General features: G+C 66.3%; 4 protein-coding genes across 4 annotated transcripts in view; 1 reads left to right on the top strand and 3 right to left on the bottom strand.

The window, feature by feature from the left end:
- Positions 1-2294, top strand: part of EMIHUDRAFT_113182 (hypothetical protein) — a gene marked incomplete at both ends in the record, with an annotated part of 3651 nt that extends 1357 nt beyond the window's left edge. Inside the window, 6 exons of the mRNA XM_005783022.1 lie at positions 354-434; positions 550-900; positions 1124-1414; positions 1485-1801; positions 1942-2022; positions 2168-2294. Coding sequence (XP_005783079.1) covers positions 354-434; positions 550-900; positions 1124-1414; positions 1485-1801; positions 1942-2022; positions 2168-2294 — 1248 coding nt within the window. The remainder of the gene's footprint in view (positions 1-353; positions 435-549; positions 901-1123; positions 1415-1484; positions 1802-1941; positions 2023-2167) is intronic.
- Positions 2295-3846: 1552 nt separating this feature from the next.
- EMIHUDRAFT_232649 (hypothetical protein) lies at positions 3847-4860 on the bottom strand (the record flags this gene model as incomplete). Its single annotated transcript, XM_005783021.1, has 2 exons — positions 3847-4014; positions 4219-4860. 2 exons carry the CDS (start codon positions 4858-4860, stop codon positions 3847-3849), a joined length of 810 nt encoding a protein of 269 aa, XP_005783078.1.
- Positions 4861-6730: 1870 nt separating this feature from the next.
- Positions 6731-11429, bottom strand: EMIHUDRAFT_232647 (translocation protein SEC63; the record flags this gene model as incomplete). Its single annotated transcript, XM_005783020.1, has 13 exons — positions 6731-6953; positions 6992-7066; positions 7237-7321; positions 7621-8368; positions 8434-8653; positions 8836-8987; positions 9698-9781; positions 9872-9941; positions 10054-10175; positions 10220-10285; positions 10445-10537; positions 11011-11079; positions 11373-11429. 13 exons carry the CDS (start codon positions 11427-11429, stop codon positions 6731-6733), a joined length of 2064 nt encoding a protein of 687 aa, XP_005783077.1.
- Positions 11430-11871: 442 nt separating this feature from the next.
- EMIHUDRAFT_456514 (hypothetical protein) lies at positions 11872-17298 on the bottom strand (the record flags this gene model as incomplete). The annotated part of the gene is made up of 17 exons (XM_005783019.1): positions 17151-17298; positions 16930-16969; positions 16826-16855; positions 16599-16658; positions 16474-16513; positions 16350-16405; positions 16183-16246; positions 16038-16111; positions 15882-15908; positions 15681-15812; positions 15344-15526; positions 14514-14825; positions 13354-13482; positions 12930-13019; positions 12398-12584; positions 12124-12275; positions 11872-12045 (listed from the first exon to the last, which is right to left on the bottom strand). The coding sequence occupies exons 1-17, from the start codon at positions 17156-17158 to the stop codon at positions 11872-11874; spliced, it is 1758 nt and encodes a 585-aa protein (XP_005783076.1). The 5' UTR covers positions 17159-17298.
- Positions 17299-19894: the final 2596 nt, after the last annotated feature.

Below are 19894 nucleotides of genomic sequence, written 5' to 3'. Positions count from 1 at the left end.
GGAGCCGTCCAAGAAGTCGCTTCAATATCTTTCTCGGGCGAGGCAGAGGCGGTGGTGGAGGGGGAGGGTGGGGGGGCAGGGGCGGCGGCGGCGGCGGCGGTGGTGGTTGAGGCGGCTGATGCGGAGATTGCAATCTCGGAGAGGGAGGCGCCGTCGTCGGAGTGGGAGGGGGAGGGGTGGGGGGCGGAGGCTGGACTGCCCGCCCCCGCCTCCTCCCAGCCCCTCTCCTCCCCGCCTCTCTCTTCCCAGCTCGCGCCGGGCTGGTCAGAGGCGCGGCGGGCGGGGGGCAGGAGCGGGCTGCCTTTACCGCGCATGGCGCTCCTCTGACCGGCGCTGCGTGTTTCCTTTCTCAGGCGTGGACGGAGGAGGGGGAGGCGTACTACTACAACGAGGCCGCCGGAGATGCGGGCGGGGGGGCGTGTGTGAAGGAGCCGGTGCGGCTTGAGGATGAGCTGCTAATGAGTAGGCGCGGCTGGAGAGAGAGGCGCCGCGGGGGCGGCAAGGAGTCGGTCAGTCGCTTAAGACTTGGCTCGTGGTTGATGGGTATAGGCCACGGGGGAGACGTCATGGGACCCGCCGCCAAGCGAGGGGTACCCTGCTGAGGAGGGGTACCCTGCTGAGGAGGGGTACGCTGGTGGGGAGGGGTACGCTGGTGGGGAGGGGTACGCTGGTGGGGAGGGGTACGCTGGTAGGGAAGGGTACCCTGCTGGGGAAGGGTACCCTGGTGGGGAAGGGGGCGGGTACTACCCTGAGGAGGCTGCCAGGGCCGAGGAGACCACCGAGGCGGAAGCGGAGACGGCGGCGCGGCAGGGCGCGGCAGCGGCGGCGACGGCGGTGGCGGCCGCGGCGGCGGCGGAGCAGGCGGCGGCGGAGGCGGCAGAAGCGACCGAGGCAGCCGAGGTGGCGGTGGCGGCGGATCAGGCGGCGGCGGAGGCGGCGGAGGCGGCGGCTGCTGCTGCCGAGGCGGCGGCGGAGGAGGCTCGAGCTGCTGCTGAGGAGGAGTCCGCACGGCGGCTGCAGGCAGATGGTCCGAGATTGTCCGAGATGTGGCCCGAGATGTGGCCGAGATATGGGCCAATCTTGTGATAACTAATCATTGATTGTTGAGCCCCCTTCCCCGCAGGCGGCCGTGCGGGGGCGGCTGGCGAAGGCAAAGGTGCACACGATGCGTTTGGCGATGGCTGCGAAGCTGGCGGCGGCGGAGGCGGAGAGGGTGGCGGCGGAGGAGGCGGCGGCGGCGGAGGCGGCGAGGGCGGCGGCGGAGGCGGCGGCGAGGGCAGATGCGGCGGAGGCGGCGGCGGCGGCGGCGGCGGCGGCGGAGGCTGAGGCGGAGGCGGCAGAGGCGGCGGCGAGGAGAGCTGAGGCGGAGGAGGCGGCGCGGCAGGCGGCGGCGGAGGAGGAGCTGGCCCGCGAGGTCGAGGGGGGCGCTCGGCGCTGAGCTGGCGAGGCGTGGTTAGCTGATGAGTTGACCATTGAGCCTTCAGGTCGAGGAGGCGCTCGCCGCGGAGCTGGCGAGGGAGGAGGCGGAGGAGGCTGCTGCTGCTGCTGCTGCGGCGGCGGCGGCGGCGGCGAGGCAGGCGGCGGCGGCGGCGGAGGCCGCGGCTGCTGCTGCTGCGGCGGCGGAGGAGGCCGAGGCTGCTGCTGCGGCGGCGGCGGCGACGGGGGCGGAGGAGGAGGCGGCGGCGGCGGCTGCAGAGACGGCGGCGGCGGAGGCTGGTGTCAAGGACAAGCTACCAGAGCAGGCGGCGGCGGCATCTGCGGCCGGCGGCGACGACTGGGGCGAGATGGACGATGGCTGGGGGTGAGCGAATTATCATCGGCAGTCAGTTAGCTCGTTTGGTGAATCAGAGATGGACGCCGGTCTGGGGTCGCCCGTCGCTATGTCTGTCGGCTCGGGAGCCTGACCCACCAATCAACAACTCACTCCTCCCCGCTGCTTAGGTCTCCCGCCGTCATGTCTGTCGGTTCGGAGACCAACTCGGCCAAGGGCCACTTCTCCGACTCGCGCACCCTCCACTCCCAGTCAGGCAGCCATCGATGGCCAGTGATCGATAGGCCACTCCTCCGACTCGGGCACTCTCTCCGCCGGCTCCTCCGGGCAAGTTCTCCGCTGTCGCCGACGGAGATCAGCGGTTCACATTCAACCATCGGAGTGGGACGGAACTAGGCACTCGATGTCGACTGCGACTCCCGCCAGTCGCGCCACGCCGGTCGCTGCGCAGGGCAGCGACGAGAGCAACGGCAGCAACGGTAGCAACGGGTGGGACGACGAGTCGTGGGGCAAGGAGTGGTGAAGACGGGGAGGGGGGGGCGAGGCACCTCAAAGCCCCGGGCCCGGCCGCGCCTTGGCGGTGTGTGAGCATGCTCGCGTGGTGCGGGCTAGAGTTTTTGTGGCCGGTGGCGCCTCGGAGGGAGTGGGGGGAGGCGGGGTAGGACGATGAATACGCTCAAGGGGGCTCGAGCCGCTCAGGTTGCTTGCGGGCGTGCGGGACTCCGATCGGGTGTCATTTTCGGACATGACGGCTATAAGGGTTGAGTTGCACGAGACATATGGGACACGATGTCTACCGATCACATCGAATCGATGTCTCAAATATGAGAGGTTTTGACTCCTACCGGCTCCTGACGCTATCCCTGGCAGAGCTCTAATGACCAGGATCAGTAGTGTTGTGATAGAGGCCGGTGCGCGGTGCCCATACTAGCGCAGGAGCTGGCAGCAGGCAGCTGCCACACTGTGAGCACACTCGCCCGGACCGTCCCCTTCTGGGGCCGGTTCCGCAGCCCGCGAGAGCCGACAGCCTGTAGGTGATGAGCTCTGCAACCGAGGAGAGTGAGGGTGCGCCTCCCCTCACTGCTGGCCTGGCTGCGCACCGCCCCACAAAGCACCCCCTCGAGCATCTCTACAAGTACAAGTACAAGGGCGACCTTCTCCAAGTCGTCAACACGCCCGGCGGCTCCGACAAGACTTTAGCCTTGGCCACCCTCCTTGCGGAGCAGGAGGAGATCCGCTCTCGGCAACGTGGCAGCTATTGCAATAGTCGAGAGACTCGGTAGTTGTGACCCCCCTCTGTCGGCTCTGAGTGAGGACAGGAGAGAGAGAGCTTTTGTGGTGTTGGTGTACGCAATAACGGGACAGGGTAGTCGTTCTCTCTAGCTCCCCTTCTAGCTCTTAGCATGAGCTGCGCCCTGTGTCCGACCCCTTTTGCGCAGCAACACCTTAAACTTTTAGGCCCTCCAAATTCGGGTCGGAGCGTAGCGGAGTGGGCCCCGAGTTTGTTTGAAAAAGGGCGACGGACGCTTGCGTCCTAGCCTCCAACAACGCCTCCCCGGCGCAGAGGGCCCCCCGGAGGGATGCTCAACCGCTCCACGCCACGCCGCTTGCGGCGGTCCTATTCCCAGCTCCGCTGAGGGCCCGTGCGTTATTTGGGCAATTTTTCACTTGTTTTCAGGGAATTCGGCCATGCTATCACGCCTTGCGACAGCCTGTCGGCGCTGCTGACCGTGCCATGCTGCTCAACTGACCGCCTGCATAGCTCGCGGCCTTAGTCTTCAGCATTCAGTGACGACCTGATCGTAGGCAGGGCAAGCGGGGGCGGGGGGCACTCCCACAGACGTATGTATCTGTGGTGACTGTCTCCAGTCTCGGAGGGGGGCAAGAAGGTAAGAATATCTAAAAAAATTTTGGAACTTGTGCCCGCCTCCTTCACCCACGAGCTCTAGATACAGTCGTATGCCACGCACGTCGCCGCCTGTGTTTGGGTTTCTATGTTTTCGATTTGGAATTTGGCATTTGTCCAACTCTTTTGTTTATTTATTTATTTACCTCTGCGCGTCTAGACCCCACTGTCACCCGTCCCCTCCGAAGATCGCCTCCACCTCCACCAGCAGGTCCGCCGCGGCCAGCGCCGCCATCATCTCCTCCGCCTCCTCCGCCCAGCCTGGCTCCTTCGCGGCGGACCAAGAGCGGACGACGCCGCGCCCCTTTGTGTGCGCGCCCAGCATCGCCTCCGTCGCCTGCGCCTGGCTTAGCCCGGCCGCCACCAGCGCCGCCTCCACCGCCTCCCGCCTGTTGACGCCGTCGTTGTACAGCAGCAGCACCGCGCCCGCCGCCACGTCGCACCCCGACGGCACGCACCTCGCCGCAATCTCCTCCGCCGCCGCCCTCGCTGTGTCGGAGGAGAGCGCATAGTTGCCGAGCGCGCGCAGCTCCGGGCGGACCAGCGTATTGACGCCGACGACGCGGCCGTCTGCGGTCAGCAGAGGGCCGCCCGACATGCCTCCCGCCAGCGCTGCGTCGGTGACAAGAAAGTCCGAGGCGGTGCCCTTGTCTCGGGCGGAGAGGATGCCGAGGGTCGCGGCGCCTCGCAGCCCGGAGGGGTGTCCGAGGGCGACGAGGAGCTCGCCGATCCGCACCACGGCCGAATCTCGCAGCGGCAGCGGGCGGAGAGAGGCGGCAGCGTCAGGGAGCGCGAGGAGGGCGATGTCGATTCCTCGGCGCGCGCGACCGACGACCTCCGTCGGATAGGTCGCGTCGAACCCGTCCGAAGCCAGCGCAACCTCGAGCCGCCAGCCGCCCTTGCACACGTGCGCCGAGGTGAGGATGAAGCGGCGCTCGCCGACGCCAACCACAAAGCCGGAGCCCTGAGTGGTCGCGTTGCGGACGCCGCTCGGCCGGATCAGCACGAGCGAAGGCAGCGTCGACTCATGCAGGTCCGCGACGAAGGAGCGATCGAGCAGAGGCGCGGGATTAGGCGCGCAGCAGCGCACAGCCGCAGGAAGGCGTGGACACAGCCGCCGCGAGACGGTCGGCGCGACGCTTGCGGCGAGGGCGGCAAGCGTGGAGAGCATACTCGGAGCCATGTGTACAGCCCGCCCGAACAGGAAAGCTGGCGCCGATAGGCGAGGCCGATAGGCGAGGGCCGGTCTCTTGTCCCCTCCGGAGACGGAGGGCTCTGACTGACTCGGACCGCTGCGCCGCTGAGCCTGCCAGTGGGCCTTTACTCCGCCCCCCCCCCCCCCCCCCCACCCCCCACCCCCTGCCTGGGTTGGTTGGGTGGTCCCACACTCTGCGTGTGAGTGAGTGTGTCCCCAGCTATGGGCGTGTCCACGTTGGAGCCAGGTGTGGTGTGGGCGCGAGAATAGCTCCGCCGTACATGGAGGCAACCGATGCGAGTCGACTGGTGTGTGTCGTCGTGGTTTCGTTCGTATCAAGAATACTCACTCACTCACTCACTCTGAGGGAGGGTGTAGAGGATGTAGAGTGTAGAGCGCTGTAGAGCTGTAGAGATGTAGAGCGCTGGAGAGCGCTGTAGAGCTGTAGAGCTCTACATCCGCCGCGTGACGATGTGAGTCGCCTGTAGAGCGATGTAGAGGCGCTCTACAACGTGAAATCTCTACAACAAACTCTACATCATAAGCGGCGAACGAGGCACGGTCGCTCTCCGACATGAGGCGCGTTGCACTTGCCAGTGCTGCCCTGGCCTTCTGTCTGCCCGCCCAATGGGTGGCAGGTGCCTCTGCTGCTGTGGCATGCCTCACGGCTGCGACTGGCCGGCGCCTCGGCGCGTCAGCTCGGCTCGGCGTAGCGATAGTGGCCAGCGCAACTCACCTGGGCTCAACGCTCAGCCAGGAGCTCCCGCACGCGCTGGCGCGAGTCATGGCGCATGCAACGCGCAGCAATGCTCGCCTCGCCTCGCGCAAATGCGACCGTCCTCGCAGCCGACAGTCCACCGCCTGCTAAAGAAGCACAGCGACGAATGCGGCACCGGCGACACATGGCAGGCTGGTCATGACGCAGTCATAGGGTGTTGTGTGCCGTCAGAGTGACTCCCTGTGTGTCAGGGATAGTCAGGGCTGTCCATCAGAGCTCCAGTAAGCTCGGAGACACCCCATTAGCGCGGTTCGACCTCTTTGAGTCACTGCCTTAGTCCCGGCGGTTTGGCTGTAGAGCCTCTACAACAAACTCTACAGCAAAATCGCGCTCTACATCGCTCTACAGGCGACTCACATCGTCACGCGCCGGATGTAGAGCTCTACAGCTCTACAGCGCTCTACATCTCTACAGCTCTACAGCGCTCTACACTCTACATCCTCTACACCCTCCCTCGGTGGCCGGCGCACCTGCCACGCAGCTCACCGAGAGCGCGGACAGCGCAGCCGCGAGGACGCGCATATGCGCGAGCAATACCGGCGCGGCACGCGATCCAGCCGGTGATCCAGTCCGTTCAGTCCAAACTGAAGCGCAGCATGACTGCACCATAGTTTGTGACCGTCGGCCTTTTCATTCGACGCAACGCCACCCGAACGCGCCGCTCTAAATCCAGAGATGCATGCGCGCGGACGCGGCGGCGGCGGGCCGCCCACGCTCGACGCTGCAGGTGCAGCACTAGGCACAGGCAGCTGAGCGCTCTCTCACAAAAACGGTGTTCACGCATCACGGGAAAGGGTCAAAACGCGCGAGCATTCAATGAGTGACGACTGTGCGCGCATATGCATTTCCCGGACAAGAGTCGCGCGCGCAACACCCGCGGCAGACCACTGCGGTGCACGAGCGGGCTGGCGCCGCATCGGCGAAGAGGGAGAGTCCCTGTACGCCCCCCCCCGGCGGCGGGGCATCTGCCGCAGCCGGCTGTACTCGCCCCCCTCCCCCCCCTCCCAACCCGCCCCCCCTAGCTATTACGTGCCCGCCAACACCTGCCCCCCCCTCCCCCCCACCGTAGCGGCCAGCGGCCTAGTCGCGGTCGCCCATCTGGTTGAACAAGTTCGGCTTGAACGGGTCCTCGTTGAGGAAGCTGGTGTCGTTCTTGACGCGCGTGGAGAGGGAGGCGTTCGCGTCCATGTCGACGGCGGTCATGTTTTCGAACAGGAACGACACGTGCCGGAAGTCGTACACGTTGGTGGAGAACCAGAGCCAGCCGGGCAGCAACTTGTTGCCTAAGGACAGGCGCCGCTCGCTGGTGGGCGGGAGTGAGGGCCAGAGTGCAGCCGGCACAGCATCGTGCTGCCGACGAGGGAGAGGAACGGCCAAGCGATCATCAGCACCCAGTCGGCCAGCGGCTGCACGTACCTGTGGCGAGGACAAAGACTGGTTGGCTGATCGATCGACGGCTGCACGTCAGTGGCGCGAGAAGCAGGTGCAGGTCAGTGTCGACGAGTCCATTCTCCGTTGGGTGTGACTCGAGAGTTGATCAGACGGTCCCTCGGTCAGGGCGGGGGGGGGGGGGGGGCGTGCAGTACTTTTGCCAGAGGCCGCGTGAGTAGAGGAAGTTGAAGAGCATCACGCCGGCGATGGCGAGGGCGATGATGTTGAGGATGAGCTCGCCTGTTGGAGATCGACTGAGTAAATCTCGGCTCCCCTCGGCTAATGAGGATGAGCTCGCCTGTCGGAGATCGACTGAGGCCATCTCAGCTAGTCTCGGCTGGTCTCGGCTGGTCTCTGCCGAAGGAGTTGCCGCCGAGGTAGTACCACTTGCCCTCGGGCTCCTCGTCCTCCTCCTCCTCCTCCTCGTCCTCCTCCTCCGCCAGCTCCGCCGCCGTCTTCTTCTCCTCCTCCTTGCGCTTCACGATGGACTTCTTCATGAGCACCTGCCCGCCGAGGCAGAGGTGAGCCACGTCACGGACTGTGCACGAGGTCCCTCCTCCGCACCTTCTTGTCGAGCCCGAGGTAGGCGGAGCAGAGGCAGTGGATCTCGTAGTGGACCACGCCCTCCTTCGGCGCGAGGAACTTGAGCGCGACCTTCTCGAAGCGCGAGTTTTGCGACAGCTTCTGGTAGCCGACAAGCTTGTTCGACTTGACGTCGACCAGCAGCACCATCCACTGCTCGTGCCGCTCCTCGGGGAAGTGGGGCGCGTGGACGGGCACCGGCTCGTGCAGAGGGCGGGCGGCGAAGCCCAGCTCGCCCGACTGCGGGTTGCGCGCCTTCTCGCGCTCGCGCTTCCGCTTCTGCCGCTCGTAGTACGCGTCTCTCCACTCGTCCATCAGCTCCTCCTTCTTGGCCTCGTACTCCTCCGAGTCGGGCTCGAGGTGCGCCAGCTCCTTGGAGAACATGTCCTCGTCAGGCTCGTCATCCTCCTCGTCCGAGTCGACCCAGTCCGGGTCCTCCGGCAGGTGCTTCCGCTCCACCTTGACGGTGAGCGAGAGCACATCACCCTCCTGCACGTCCTCCTCGTCCTCCACCTTGGCGTCGAACGAAATCTCAATCTCCGGAAAGTTGGTCAGGAAACGGTCGATGTCCGCGTGCTGCGACTCGGACAGCTTCGTCAGAGCCTCGCGCCGCTTCTGCGGGCCGAGCGCGCGCAGCTTCTCGATCGGCGAGCTCGCCTTGGCGTCCTTGCCGCCTCCGTCGAGCAGCCGCGAGCACGCCTTGACCTGCGACGTGGGAAAGAGCGTGACGGAACGGTAATCAAACCGAATCAACTCATCTACGCCTTGACCTGCGCCATGTCGAAGTGCGGCAGCTGCAGCAGCGGGTTGGAGTGGAACCACATCGCCTTAACGAGGCAGCCAAAGAACAGTGAACTAAGGCCGGCTGCAGCAGCGGGTTGGTGTGGCGCCACTAGCGCCTGCGTCAGCAGCTGCGAGAACTCGATCACGTTGATGGTCGCGGTGACGAACCTCTGCTCCATGCAGATGTTGAGCAGCCCGTTGAGCAGCCTGGGAGGGGCGGAGAGCATTAGACAACTACCATTAACTGGCACTCATCGACGTTGATCGACGTTCACTAAATCATGAGCAATAATAACATTGAGCAGCCTGTGCGGCGAGCACGAATCCGATTCATGGACTGAGGGCAAATCACTAGGCGGCGGCGCCGGTGCGAAGCGGAGAGCACGAACTGCATGTCGGCCTGCAGCGACGGCGGCACCGGCTCGCGGAGCAGAAAGGCGTACAGCAGCGTCTTCACCTTCATGATGTCGTTGTTGACGTCGCCCTGGTTCTTGACGAACTGCTCGCGCACGCGGTTGTGCAGCTTGGACAAGTCGTCAGCCTAGCCGACGAAGCAGCTGAGTGGTCGGTCTCGGCGGAGGGAGTCGGGCACTCGCCGCACACTCGCCGCGATCTCGCCGCGATCGTGATCTCGCCGCGATCTCGCCGTGATCTCGCGGGGCAGGTGCGCTCAGACAGTACGAATACGGTTCTTCCGCACGGGTCATCGGAAAATGGATGACAGCTGGGGTCCTCCTTGCGCCTCCGATCTCGGGCAGTCTCGGGCGCATCTCGGGCGCATCTCGGGCAACCATCTCGTGCATCTCGGCTGCATCTCGGCTGCATCTCCCCCTCCGCCTGGTTGTTTCTGCACGGCACGGCCTCCGAGAACTCGACGGCCGAGGAGAGGATGCCTGAGGAGGACGTGAGGAGTCGATGTGTTCAAAGCAGTTGGCACCGCCTCGGAAAAGGCCGCAGCGGCAGAGAGTAGATGAGCTGCAATCTCAGCTGCATCTCGGCTGCATCTCGGAGGGGCTTGCGTGCCGGGCATGAACTTGGCCGCCGTGTGCTCCGAGATCTGGCGGTAGAAGCGATAGGCCGTGTTCTGCATCACGCCGTCCTCGAGGAACTTGGACGAGTTCCTCCACCTGGTCGCCATTAGCACCCGATGAAGTCGCCAACCCGGAGGAGCTGGGCCACTCCTCCCACCTCTTCCCATGCATCCGCTACTCTCGGCTCGGCGGATCTCGGCGGATCTCGGCGGATCTCGACTAGTCTCCGCCAGAGGCCGACGACGGTGGGGATGATGACGATGAGGGCGACGAAGTAGGCGACGAGGATCGCGAGCTCGTTGTCCTAAGGAGCCGCTTCGTCACACTCATGGCCCTGCGTTTGACGGGGTGGGGGGGAGATCGCGAGCTCGGGGGAGATCGCGAGCTCGCTCACCTTGTCCGTCAGCCAGGAAGGCAGTCCGATGGTGACGGACGTGCCGTGGTAGCCGTCGGGGTTGCCGTACCTGAGGCACCCATGCAACCTCAGGCCAGCACTCGAGAGATGCAAACGTCGCAACGCTTCTCGCAGCGTCATCTCTCGCGATCTCACGGCGATCTCTCGGCTGCATCTCGCACTTCTCGTAGTTGTCGCGCGTCGCGTCGTCCGTCAGCGTCTCGTACGCCTTAGCGATCTTGATGAAGAGGTCGGCAGCCTCCTTCGCCGGGCAGAGGCACGAGTTCTTCTCTGGGTCGTCGTCCTGAGGAGTGAGTCACTGCGGTGAGCCAATTGGCCGGGCAACACTTTTGCTCGCTTTCCGCCCTCCTGGTTCTTGTCCGGGTGAAACTTGAGCGACATCTTGCGGTATGCCTGTCGCTCATCGAGGGCAGAGGTGAGGTCTTCACACGGGGAGACGTCTTGCGGTGCGCCTGGCGACGGCGACGCTGTTCTCATGCCTCGGAGCGATCATCTAGGCTGCCTCTCTGCCGCCTCTCTGCCGCTCGTCCGCAATGAAATGAGCTCTATCACCGAGGAATGAACTCCGCTCGCCTTTTTGATCTCGCCCGGCTCGGCGCCCTCCTCGATGGCGAGGATGCGGTACGGGTTGAAGGTGTACATCTCCTCGTTTTGCATCACCTGGGCGGTGGAGGGAGGGCGGCGGGAGGAAGGAGGGCGGGTGGACGGTGGGGGCGGAGGAGGGAGGTGCGAGGGGTGGCTGGGGTGGGCAAGGCGAGGGGAGGGCGGCGCGGGCGGCGGAGGGAGGAGGGAGGAGGGGTGGAGGCGGGGGCGGGTGGATCGGGGCGCCGGCAGCGGCAGAGGCGGGGCCAGAGGAGGGGAAGGGGAAGGCGGGGTCCAGCGTGAGTTGGCGGCTGGCTTGGCGGCGGCGGCGGCGAGGGCAGCAGCGGAGAGGGCGGCGGCGGGGAGGGAGGGGGGCGGCGGGGAGTGGAGGAGGCGAGGCAGGGTGGGAGGAGGCATCGGGGAGGGGTGGAGGCAGGGGGTGGGGGAGGGTGCGAGGGACGGGGAGACGGGGCGGCGGGCGCCGTCAGCCGCATCGCGAGGGCAATGAGCAGCGTCCAGCTGCAGATGAAGCCGACGCCGCGCCAGCCGAAGAGCTTGGACATGAGGTCCTTGCGCCGCTCCCGCTCGATCCGCTCGTTCTTCTCCTGCGCTCGGGCGGACGAGGCAACGGTGAGGAGCCAGGCACGGAGCAGGCGGCGGCGGCGGGCGAGCCGGCGGCGGCGGAGAGTGGCGGAGGCGCGGGAAGCCGCGAGGGAGGCGGCGGCGCCCGGCGGCGACGGCGAGGCTGCCGGAGCCGCTAGGCGGCGGCGGCGGCCGGTGGCGGTGCGGGTGACGGGGCGGCCGCCTTGCAGGAGTCGAGCTGCCGCGTCCAATCCGCCGGCGGCCGCAGCTGCAGAGTGGAGAGGAAGGAGTAGGACATGGGGACGATGACCATCACCATGACGGAGAAAAGGAACCAGTAGAAGGCCACGTCGTCAAACACCTCGAACGCCATGGCGCGGCGCCGGGGCCTCGCGGTGCTGCCCCCACGTGCGTGGTGACAACAACGAGCTCGACGCTCCCTTCACAGCCTCTCTCGAGGTTCTCGAGGTGATCTGTGATCTGTAAGGGTCCGCCCGCAGGCGCATTTTGTATACCGAGGCGGTGCCCGGTGCCGAACCTGTCGGACCTTAAAGGCCTATTTCCAGCTTGGGGACGCGCGCCGACCGTGCTCGATTGGGACTCGTGTGTGTGGCAAAGCAGCGAGAGCGTGAGCGTCCCCCGATCCGCATGGTGGCGTGTCGCCATCCTGGTAAAGGCACGCACGCACACTCACTTTCGTTGTTTGGTCGGTTTACAAACGCCACAGTCACTGAAATGAGCCCGCTCCTGAGATCAGAATCTTCACGAGGGATGAACATATCTACCCATCTGAACCCCATTTCGACCCGTTCGGTTCAACCAGCCGCCGACGCGGGCTTGCCGCCCCCGGCAGATCCTCCCGCGCTGCCGCTAGCGCCTGCACTGGCGCCGGCGCCGGCGCTGGCGTCGGAAGACTTTGCGCCCGAGGATGCAAGCTTCCACTTCGGCCCGAGTGGCCCCGCCGCCGCCGCCACCTGCTTCTGCGTCGCCTTGAGCAGCTCGGCCCGCGGGGTCGCGCCTGGGACGTGTCCCGGACGTGTCATGGAGGCGTGACCGTGCGGGAGGACCAGGGCGGCCTCGGCGAGAAGATTCGCGCCGGCCGTCGCCGCCGCCAGAGGCGTCTCGCCGCTCGGCGCTCCCGCGCCAACGGGCGGCGGCGCAGGATCGGTCGAGGCGACTGCGGCTCCCTTGCGTGCAGCCTGCACCGACCGCTCGAAGCCTGCTCACACACCCGCGATGCCGTGATGACGCCGTTCACAAGCCAGAGACGGGGAGCAGCGACGCCGGCTCCTGCGCGGATGTCGCGGCCGATGCCCTGGAACCAGGCCGCAGAGCGAGCACCTGCGGAGGAGGAAGCCCATCGGCGGAGTGTGAGCCGGGACGGCGCCCGCCGCCGGGTCGCTTGGGGCCGGGCGGGAGAAAGAGCGCCGAGCCCCGCCATGATGCTGCCGATGGCCTGCCCGCCGAGACTCGTCCCGAACACCTCCTTGAGCGCCTGCGGCACCAACTGGTCGAAGAGCAGCCGCTCCTACCACCGTGCCAGGCCGCACGTTGATGTGTGCATGCCGTTAGTTGGTCGAGGAGAGACGCCGCTCCAGAAACAAGTCGAGCGGAAGATCGCCCCCGTCCTTGGCCGCCACCGGCCGCAGGTGCATCCACCGGATCCGGACCTGGTGATTGCAATCAGTTCGTAGTTCATCAGCCTGGTGAGCCGCAGGTGCATCCGACCGGACGCGACACCCGTCCGCCCTCTCCTCGATGCGAGCGCCAATCGCGGCTCATCTCGGCTACATCTCGGCTACATCTCGGCTACATCTCGGACCACGTCCGTCATCTCCTCGATGCGAGCGTAGTAGCGCGCCATGTCCTCCACCCCGAGCTCCGCCGCCTCGGCCTGGCCGTACCGGCGCAGGTCTCGCTCGACGTCGCCCTTGTACCCGGTGAAGAGGTCCTTGATGGACACCTCCGCGTCGCGGAAGCAGACGTCGCCTGATCAGACTTAGCTACGTGACGGGCGCATTGCCCGCGCCTCCGCACCGCGCAACAGCAGACTTCGCCGCAAGACAGTCGCAGCGGCAGCCCGCCCATCCCTACCCATCCCTGCCCATCCCTACCCATCCCTACCCATCCCTGCCCATCCCTACCCATCCCTACCCATCCCTGCCCATCCCTGCCCATCCCTACCCATCCCTGCCCATCCCTACCCATCCCTGCCCATCCCTGCTCATCCCTGCCCATCCCGGCGCATCTCGGCCCATCTCGGCCCATCTCCGCGCATGTCGGCGCATCTCGGCTACGTCTGCGCCGCAAGAGAGTCGGAGCGGCAGCCTGCCCAGCACGCCGCGCAGCTCGGCCACGTTTCCCATCCGCAGCGCCGTCTCGGCGGAGTTCTCCTGCAGCTGGGCCATTGCCGTGCGGCGAGGCGCCTAGGAGGCGCCAGAGAGGTGTCAGAGAGGTGTCCAGAAGGTGTCCAAGAGGAGTACGAGAGGTGTCAAGGAGGTGTCAAGGAGGTGTCCAAGAGGTGTCCGAGAGGTGTCCGGCAGGTGTCCGGCAGGTGTCCATGTCTAGGGAGGTGTCTAGGAGGTGTCAGAAAGTGTGTCTGAGAAGTGCCTAGGTGCCTGGGAGGTGTCCAACAGTTGTCTGCATAACTCTCTCTCCGAATCCCGGGCAAGGTCATCTCGACGTCATCTCGACGTCATCTCGCCATCATCTCGCGCGGCCTCGCCTTAAGCGGCGGTAGCTGCTCCACGTGCGCCCAGTGGATCCGCATGTCGATCTCGCCGCTCAAGCCTCGCCTGTACTTCGTCCCCGCCTCGCTCAGACCTCGCGCATATCTCGGCTCGATCTCGCCGCCGACGCCTCGCCCCAGCTCAGAGGGGCCAAGGGACCGCACCTGTTCACAGCGCGCGGCTGTGAAGAGACGCCGCTCACGCCCTCACAAAGTGTTACACGCCTCGCACCGCCGACCCGCGCAACCCCTTGTCTAGGAAGTGTCCAGGAGGGGTCTAGGAAGTGTCCAGGAGGGGTCTAGGAAGTGTCCAGGAGGGGTCTAGGAAGTGTCCAGGAGGGGTCTAGGAAGTGTCCAGGAGGGGTCTAGGAAGTGTCCAGGAGGGGTCTAGGAAGTGTCCAGGAGGGGTCTAGGAAGTGTCCAGGAGGGGTCTAGGAAGTGTCAGGAGGGGTCTAGGAAGTGTCCAGGAGGGGTCTAGGAAGTGTCCAGGAGGGGTCTAGGAAGTGTCCAGGAGGGGTCTAGGAAGTGTCCAGGAGGGGTCTAGGAAGTGTCCAGGAGGGGTCTAGGAAGTGTCAAGGAGGGGTCTAGGAAGTGTCCAGGAGGGGTCTAGGAAGTGTCCAGGAGGGGTCTAGGAAGTGTCAAGGAGGGGTCTATGAAGTGTCTAGGAGGGGTCTAGGAAGTGTCCAGGAGGGGTCTATGAAGTGTCTAGGAGGTGTCTAGGCCTCGCACCGCCGACCCGCGAAGCCGCTTGTCGGCGAGCAGGAAGGTGCCGGAGAGGGCCCCGTCTCGGCCGACGGAGAGCGGGGGCATGTGCTTGCAGTGGCGCGGGCAAGTGACGAGGTACTTGGCCGTCACGACCTGCTCACAAGGACCGGCTCGGAGGCAGCGCCCTGCACAGCTAATGGCGGGGTGTCTGGCTCTGTCACAGACCCACTGCCCAAGCAGCCGCCGCGAGCGCGCGTCGAACTCGGCCGTCCCCTTCCGGCGGCAGTACACGCAGACGTGCACGACGGCGGATGGGTCGGAGAGGCGGAGCAGCACCTAGACACACCCTAGACACCTCCTAGACACCTCCTAGACACCTCCTAGACGGGTGGGAGAGGCGGAGCAGCACCTGTTCACAGCGCGAGGCGTGAAGAGACGCCGAGAGCGCCGAGGTGCGCCGAGGTGCGCTGGGGTAGTGGGGGGTAGTGAGGGGAGGTGAGACGAGGTGAGTGAGGGGGGCGAGGTGAGGTGAGGGGAGGCGAGCAGAGGTGCGCCGAGGCGAGGTGAGGGGAGGGGAGGCGAGCAGAGGTGCGCCGAGGCGAGGTGAGGGGAGGGGAGGCGAGCAGAGGTGCGCCGAGGCGAGGTGAGGGGAGGCGAGGCGAGCAGAGGTGCGCCGAGGCGAGGGGAGGGGAGGCGAGGCGAGCAGAGGTGCGCCGAGGCGAGGTGAGGGGAGGGGAGGCGAGCAGAGGTGCGCCGAGGCGAGGTGAGGGGAGGCGAGGCGAGCAGAGGTGCGCCGAGGCGAGGTGAGGGGAGGCGAGGCGAGCAGAGGTGCGCCGAGGTGAGGGGAGGAGCACCTCGTCATCGAAGAGCCACTCCTGCGCCTCGCCCTCGCTGTGGCCGCTCCCCTTGCTGCCGCCGCTGCCGCCGCCGCGGGCGTGCTGCGCTGCCAGAGAGCCGACGGAAGTGACCAGCTCTGTGCCGCGCACTTTGACAGCCACGAAGGGCCGCGTCCCCCGCAGCTTCCTCAGACCCCGCACCTGCAATCGGGGGGACAGCCTCGATGCAGCCGAGAGAGCGCCGAGAGAGAGAGAGAGAGAGAGAGAGAGAGAGAGAGAGAGAGAGAGAGAGAGAGAGAGAGAGAGAGAGAGAGAGAGAGAGAGAGAGAGAGAGAGAGAGAGAGAGAGAGCGCACCGCCCCGATGCGCAGCCGGAGCAGGTTGGGCGTCGGCGGCGTCGGCGCTTGGCACGGGCGCGGGAAGAGTCCGAGACACTTCCCTCTCGCGGCGAGGGCGGCGCACACCTCCCGCTCGGCGAGCTCGCGCACCTGGGCGCGTTATGCCGAGAGGTGCCGAGATACGAAGAGATGTGATCTCCGCCTGGCAAGCTCGCGCACCAGCCCGTTGATGTTTAGCTCTCCCGCCTTGAGACCAGAGACGGCCTCGATTAGTGATGAGCTGAGCTGGTCCTCCTCTCATCGGCTCGTGCGCCTTGAGAAAAGAGATCTCGAGAGCTGCTGCTAGAGTGACTCTCGTTCATCGCTATCTCCCGCCTTGAGCTCAAAGAAGATCTGGGCGCGCTTCACGTCAAACGACTCGAAGACCACGTGTGCCGGAGAGAGCTTGCCTGACACATATCCGTGCCCTGGGATCATGCTTCTTCACCACGGCGTGAGGCGCCAGAAGGGGGCGGCTTGCCGGTCCGTAGCAGCGTGCCGAGGAAGGAGAGGTCGAGGGTGACAAGTGTGTCGACGGAGCCCGCCTGGAGGGGGAGGGGGGGTAAGACTGAGTGAATCGTGGGACTTGAGTGGGCGAGGGAGTCCTGGCAGAGGCCGTGAGAGACGGAGAAGCAGCGCGGGTTTCGCCTTGAGGAAGTCCTTGTGCGCACAGTGCAGCGACGGCGGGTTGGCGAGCTCGACGCCTGTGCTCGAGCAGCGGCGGTCTCGACTCGCTGTTTGGACGAGCTCGCCGGGTCCGCGAGAGGAACGCCCTCGACGTGCAGCTGCAGCCGGAGCCACGGGCCGCGCGCCTGCAGTGGCTAGCGTGCTCGCCTCAACCATTGCTGCATCCGCATCTTAAGGTACACTTCGTCTCCGGAGCCGCGGGCCGCGTTCCTGCTCGGCCTTGCAGTCGTCCACACTGCCACGCTCACCCTTGGCCGCGTGGTGCCTCGCCTGAATAGCGCAAGGCGGGCCTGTCGGCTGGTGATGGTGGTGGGTGGTGGTGGGCGGTGGGGTGGTGAGATGGGTACGGGTGTGTGGGTGCACGGTTAGCAGGACAGGGGCTGAGGACACAGTGGTAGGATGAAGGGACTCGGACGCAGTGGGGCAGGAGGCCTCGCCTGCGCCGCGCTCGAGGCGCGGAAGTCGACCTACTCGGGAGGGCGCCAGTTCCGAGAAGGTTCGGGGGGAGAAGCTGCTGGTTGGGGGGGAAAGCGAGCTCTGCCCAAGGCGACAGGTGGAGGGAGTGGATGCGGAACGGGTACCTGCGAGCAAGCAAGGGGTCACTGGGGCGCGTTGTAGGCAGGAGGAGGGAGTGGGTGCGGGAAGGGGGAGGGAGTGGGTGCGAGAAGGGGGGGGAGGGGGGGAGGGAGTGGGTGCGAGAAGGGGGGGGAGGGGGGGGGGAGGGGGGGGGAGGGGGAGGGAAGGGGGAGGGGGGGGGGGTACCCGAACATGCCCAGCCTCGTGATGAGGTGAGAGGCGACCCAGCCGAGCAGGCGGGGGAGGCGGAGGTAGGCGTAGGCGGCGGCGGCGGCGAGGAGGAGCCACGGCGAGAGGAGGAGGAGGGCGAGGAGGAAGGGTAGGCCGAGGAGCAGGGCGGCCGCCGCGCCGCAGAGAGACAGACGAGGGCGGCAGTCCACCTGCGGCTCCTCCTCCCCCGCCGCCGCCTTCTTCCGCTTGCCCTTCTCGGGCAGGAGAGACACCTTGCCCGTCGCCTGTTCACGCCGCAGAGCTGTGAAGAGGCGCCGTTCACGGCCTCACCGCATGGACACACCTCACCGTCGAAGATCGCTATCTCTAGGCTATCTCCCTGCTATCTCCCCGGCTGTCTCCCCGGCTGTCTCCCCGCCCTTACGCTGCATCTCGGCGAGATCTCGTCGCCGCGTCGTCGAAGATCGAGACCGACCCCCTCTCGCCGCCCGCCTTAGCGCCTGCAAGCACCTCGCCCCGCCTGAGCTGTGAACTTGAGCTGTGAACTTGAGCTGTGAACTTGAGCTGTGAACTTGAGCTGTGAACTTGAGCTGTGAACTTGAGCTGTGAACTTGAGCTGTGAACTTGAGCTGTGAACGGCGTCTATCCCCGTCTAGCTCCGTACGCGGCGCCTGTCGACTCCTCGTCGTCGCCCTCCTCGTCCTCCTCCCCCTCCTCCTCCTCCTCCTCCTCCACGCTGCCGCCGCTCCGCTCCTCCTCCCGCCCGTCTGTTCACAGCAGCGGGCCGTGAAGAGATGTGCTCGCGACCCCCCCCCCCCCCTCTTCCTTCCCCCCCGCTCCTCCCTCGCCCAGATGCTTGCGAGTCTGCAGCCCTCGCACCACCGCCTGCGCGCGAGATGGGACACGAGATTCGCTCGAGATCTGCCCGAGATCTGCTCGAGATCTGCCCGAGATCTGCCCGAGATCTGGCCGAGATCTGCGGCAGATCTGCCCGCCGCCTGCACGCGTGTTGCCGACCGAGCGCGCGCCAAGAAGCCGCGCCTCGGAGGCGCCTAAAGAAGGGAAGGAAAAGGGGCGGCTGAGCAAAGGAATGCAGGTGTGATGACGCCACACTAAAGAGAGAAGTTGGAGCACGCGTGGCGAAGCCGCATGCGGGGCATACACGTCGTTGCTATCTCTCTGCTATCTCTCTGCTATCTCTCTGCTATCTCTCTGCTATCTCTCTGCTCGATCTCAGCTAGATCTCGGCTAGACCTCGGCTCGATCTCGGCTCGAGCTCAGCTAGACCTCGGCTCGAGCTCAGCTAGACCTCGGCTAGACCTCGGCTCGATCTCGGCTCGATCTCGGCTCGATCTCGGCTCGATCTCGCCGCATCCGGAGGCGCGAGAGACGACGCGAGCGACGACGAGGACACGGCCGAGGAGCACAGCGAGGCCGACGCGGAGGCGACGCGAGGGCGGGCTGGCTGCGAGCAGCGGAGGAAGCTGTGAGTGGAGAGGGCCTGTGTGAGCGGCGTCTGAGAGCGAGGCGTGCTCGAGGTTGGGCGGCCTTGGTGGACGTGTCGGGCGGTGCGACGTCGATGGAGACGTAGCCGAGGACCTATTCACAGGCGGCGGGTGGAGGCGTGCAGCTGTGAAGAGGTCGGTGGAGGCGTGGTCGAGGACCGGCGTGTCGCGCGGGAACCACGGCCCCCACGGCGCCTGAAGAATGGCGGACTGGTAGTGAAGGAGTAGTCAGTGGCCTTCTGACTGGCGTCGCCGTCTCTCCCTTCTCGACGGTCTGTGCTTGTGCGTCTTTGGCGCGGGGTTGTGTGTTTGCGTGAAGCGGGCACGGGGGGCGCCGCGGCGCCTCGGCTGCCCCGTCGAGGCGCGCACGCAGCGCCTCGAGCATCGCGACGGCCTGTTCACAGCTGGAGGGCGTGAAGAGGGCCTGTGCACAGGGAGCAGCGCCTCGGGCATCGGTACGGCCTGCTGCTTGCTCGTCGACGGGAAGAGGAGGTGCGCGTTCCTCGCAACCAGCTTCTCGTGCGCGCGGCCGAGCGAGGCGGCCTGAGATATGGGGAGAGATGGGGAGAGATGGGGAGAGATGGGGAGAGATGGGGAGAGATGGGGAGAGATGGGGAGAGATGGGGAGAGATGGGGGGAGATGGGGAGAGATGGGGCGGCCGAGCGAGGCGGCCTGAGCATGGCGCATCAGTGGTGCGGCGGGCGGGGCTTCTTGTGCTCGTGTGCGTGCCCAGCGAGGCGGCTTGTGCCGCGGTAGGTGGGAAGCGAATGTGAGGTGTCTGATAGCATCGAGGAGCTCTCTCCTGCTTCCCGGCCGTCTTGATGGCGAGCGCCGCCCGCACCTTCGACCCGAACCACATCCCCTTGTTCACCTAAGGGACGGCTCCTCCCAGCTTCATGACACCGCACCTGCACACTGCATCCGAACCGCCCGCCGCCTGACCTACCCACGCACACCGCTCGGTCAAGAGACGCGGCCCACTCTCCAACCTCGGCCGAGAGCGACAGCCTTGCCACCTCGACCCGCGACCGGCGGCCTCTCTCGTGCGCCTGGAGGAGGGTGCAGTCACGGTTCAGTGTATGCTCCGTCTCTGTCTCCCGCCAGTCTCTCGCCCGCCTGCAGCAGCGCCGCAGCGAGCTCCATGCGGTCCTCGCGGACGAGGGAGCCGTCGAGGCTGGCCCGCGGCTGCGAGCCGCCAGCAGCGCCGTGCAGAGGTGGCGGCTTGGCCTGCGGCGGGCTCTTGTGCTTCTGCG

This window comes from Emiliania huxleyi (assembly GCF_000372725.1).
Source record: "Emiliania huxleyi CCMP1516 chromosome Unknown EMIHUscaffold_183, whole genome shotgun sequence".
NCBI classification, from domain to species: Eukaryota; Haptophyta; order Isochrysidales; family Noelaerhabdaceae; genus Emiliania; species Emiliania huxleyi.
The sequence above is the reverse complement of the archived record's forward strand: the minus strand, read 5'-3'. Positions and strand labels throughout refer to the sequence as shown.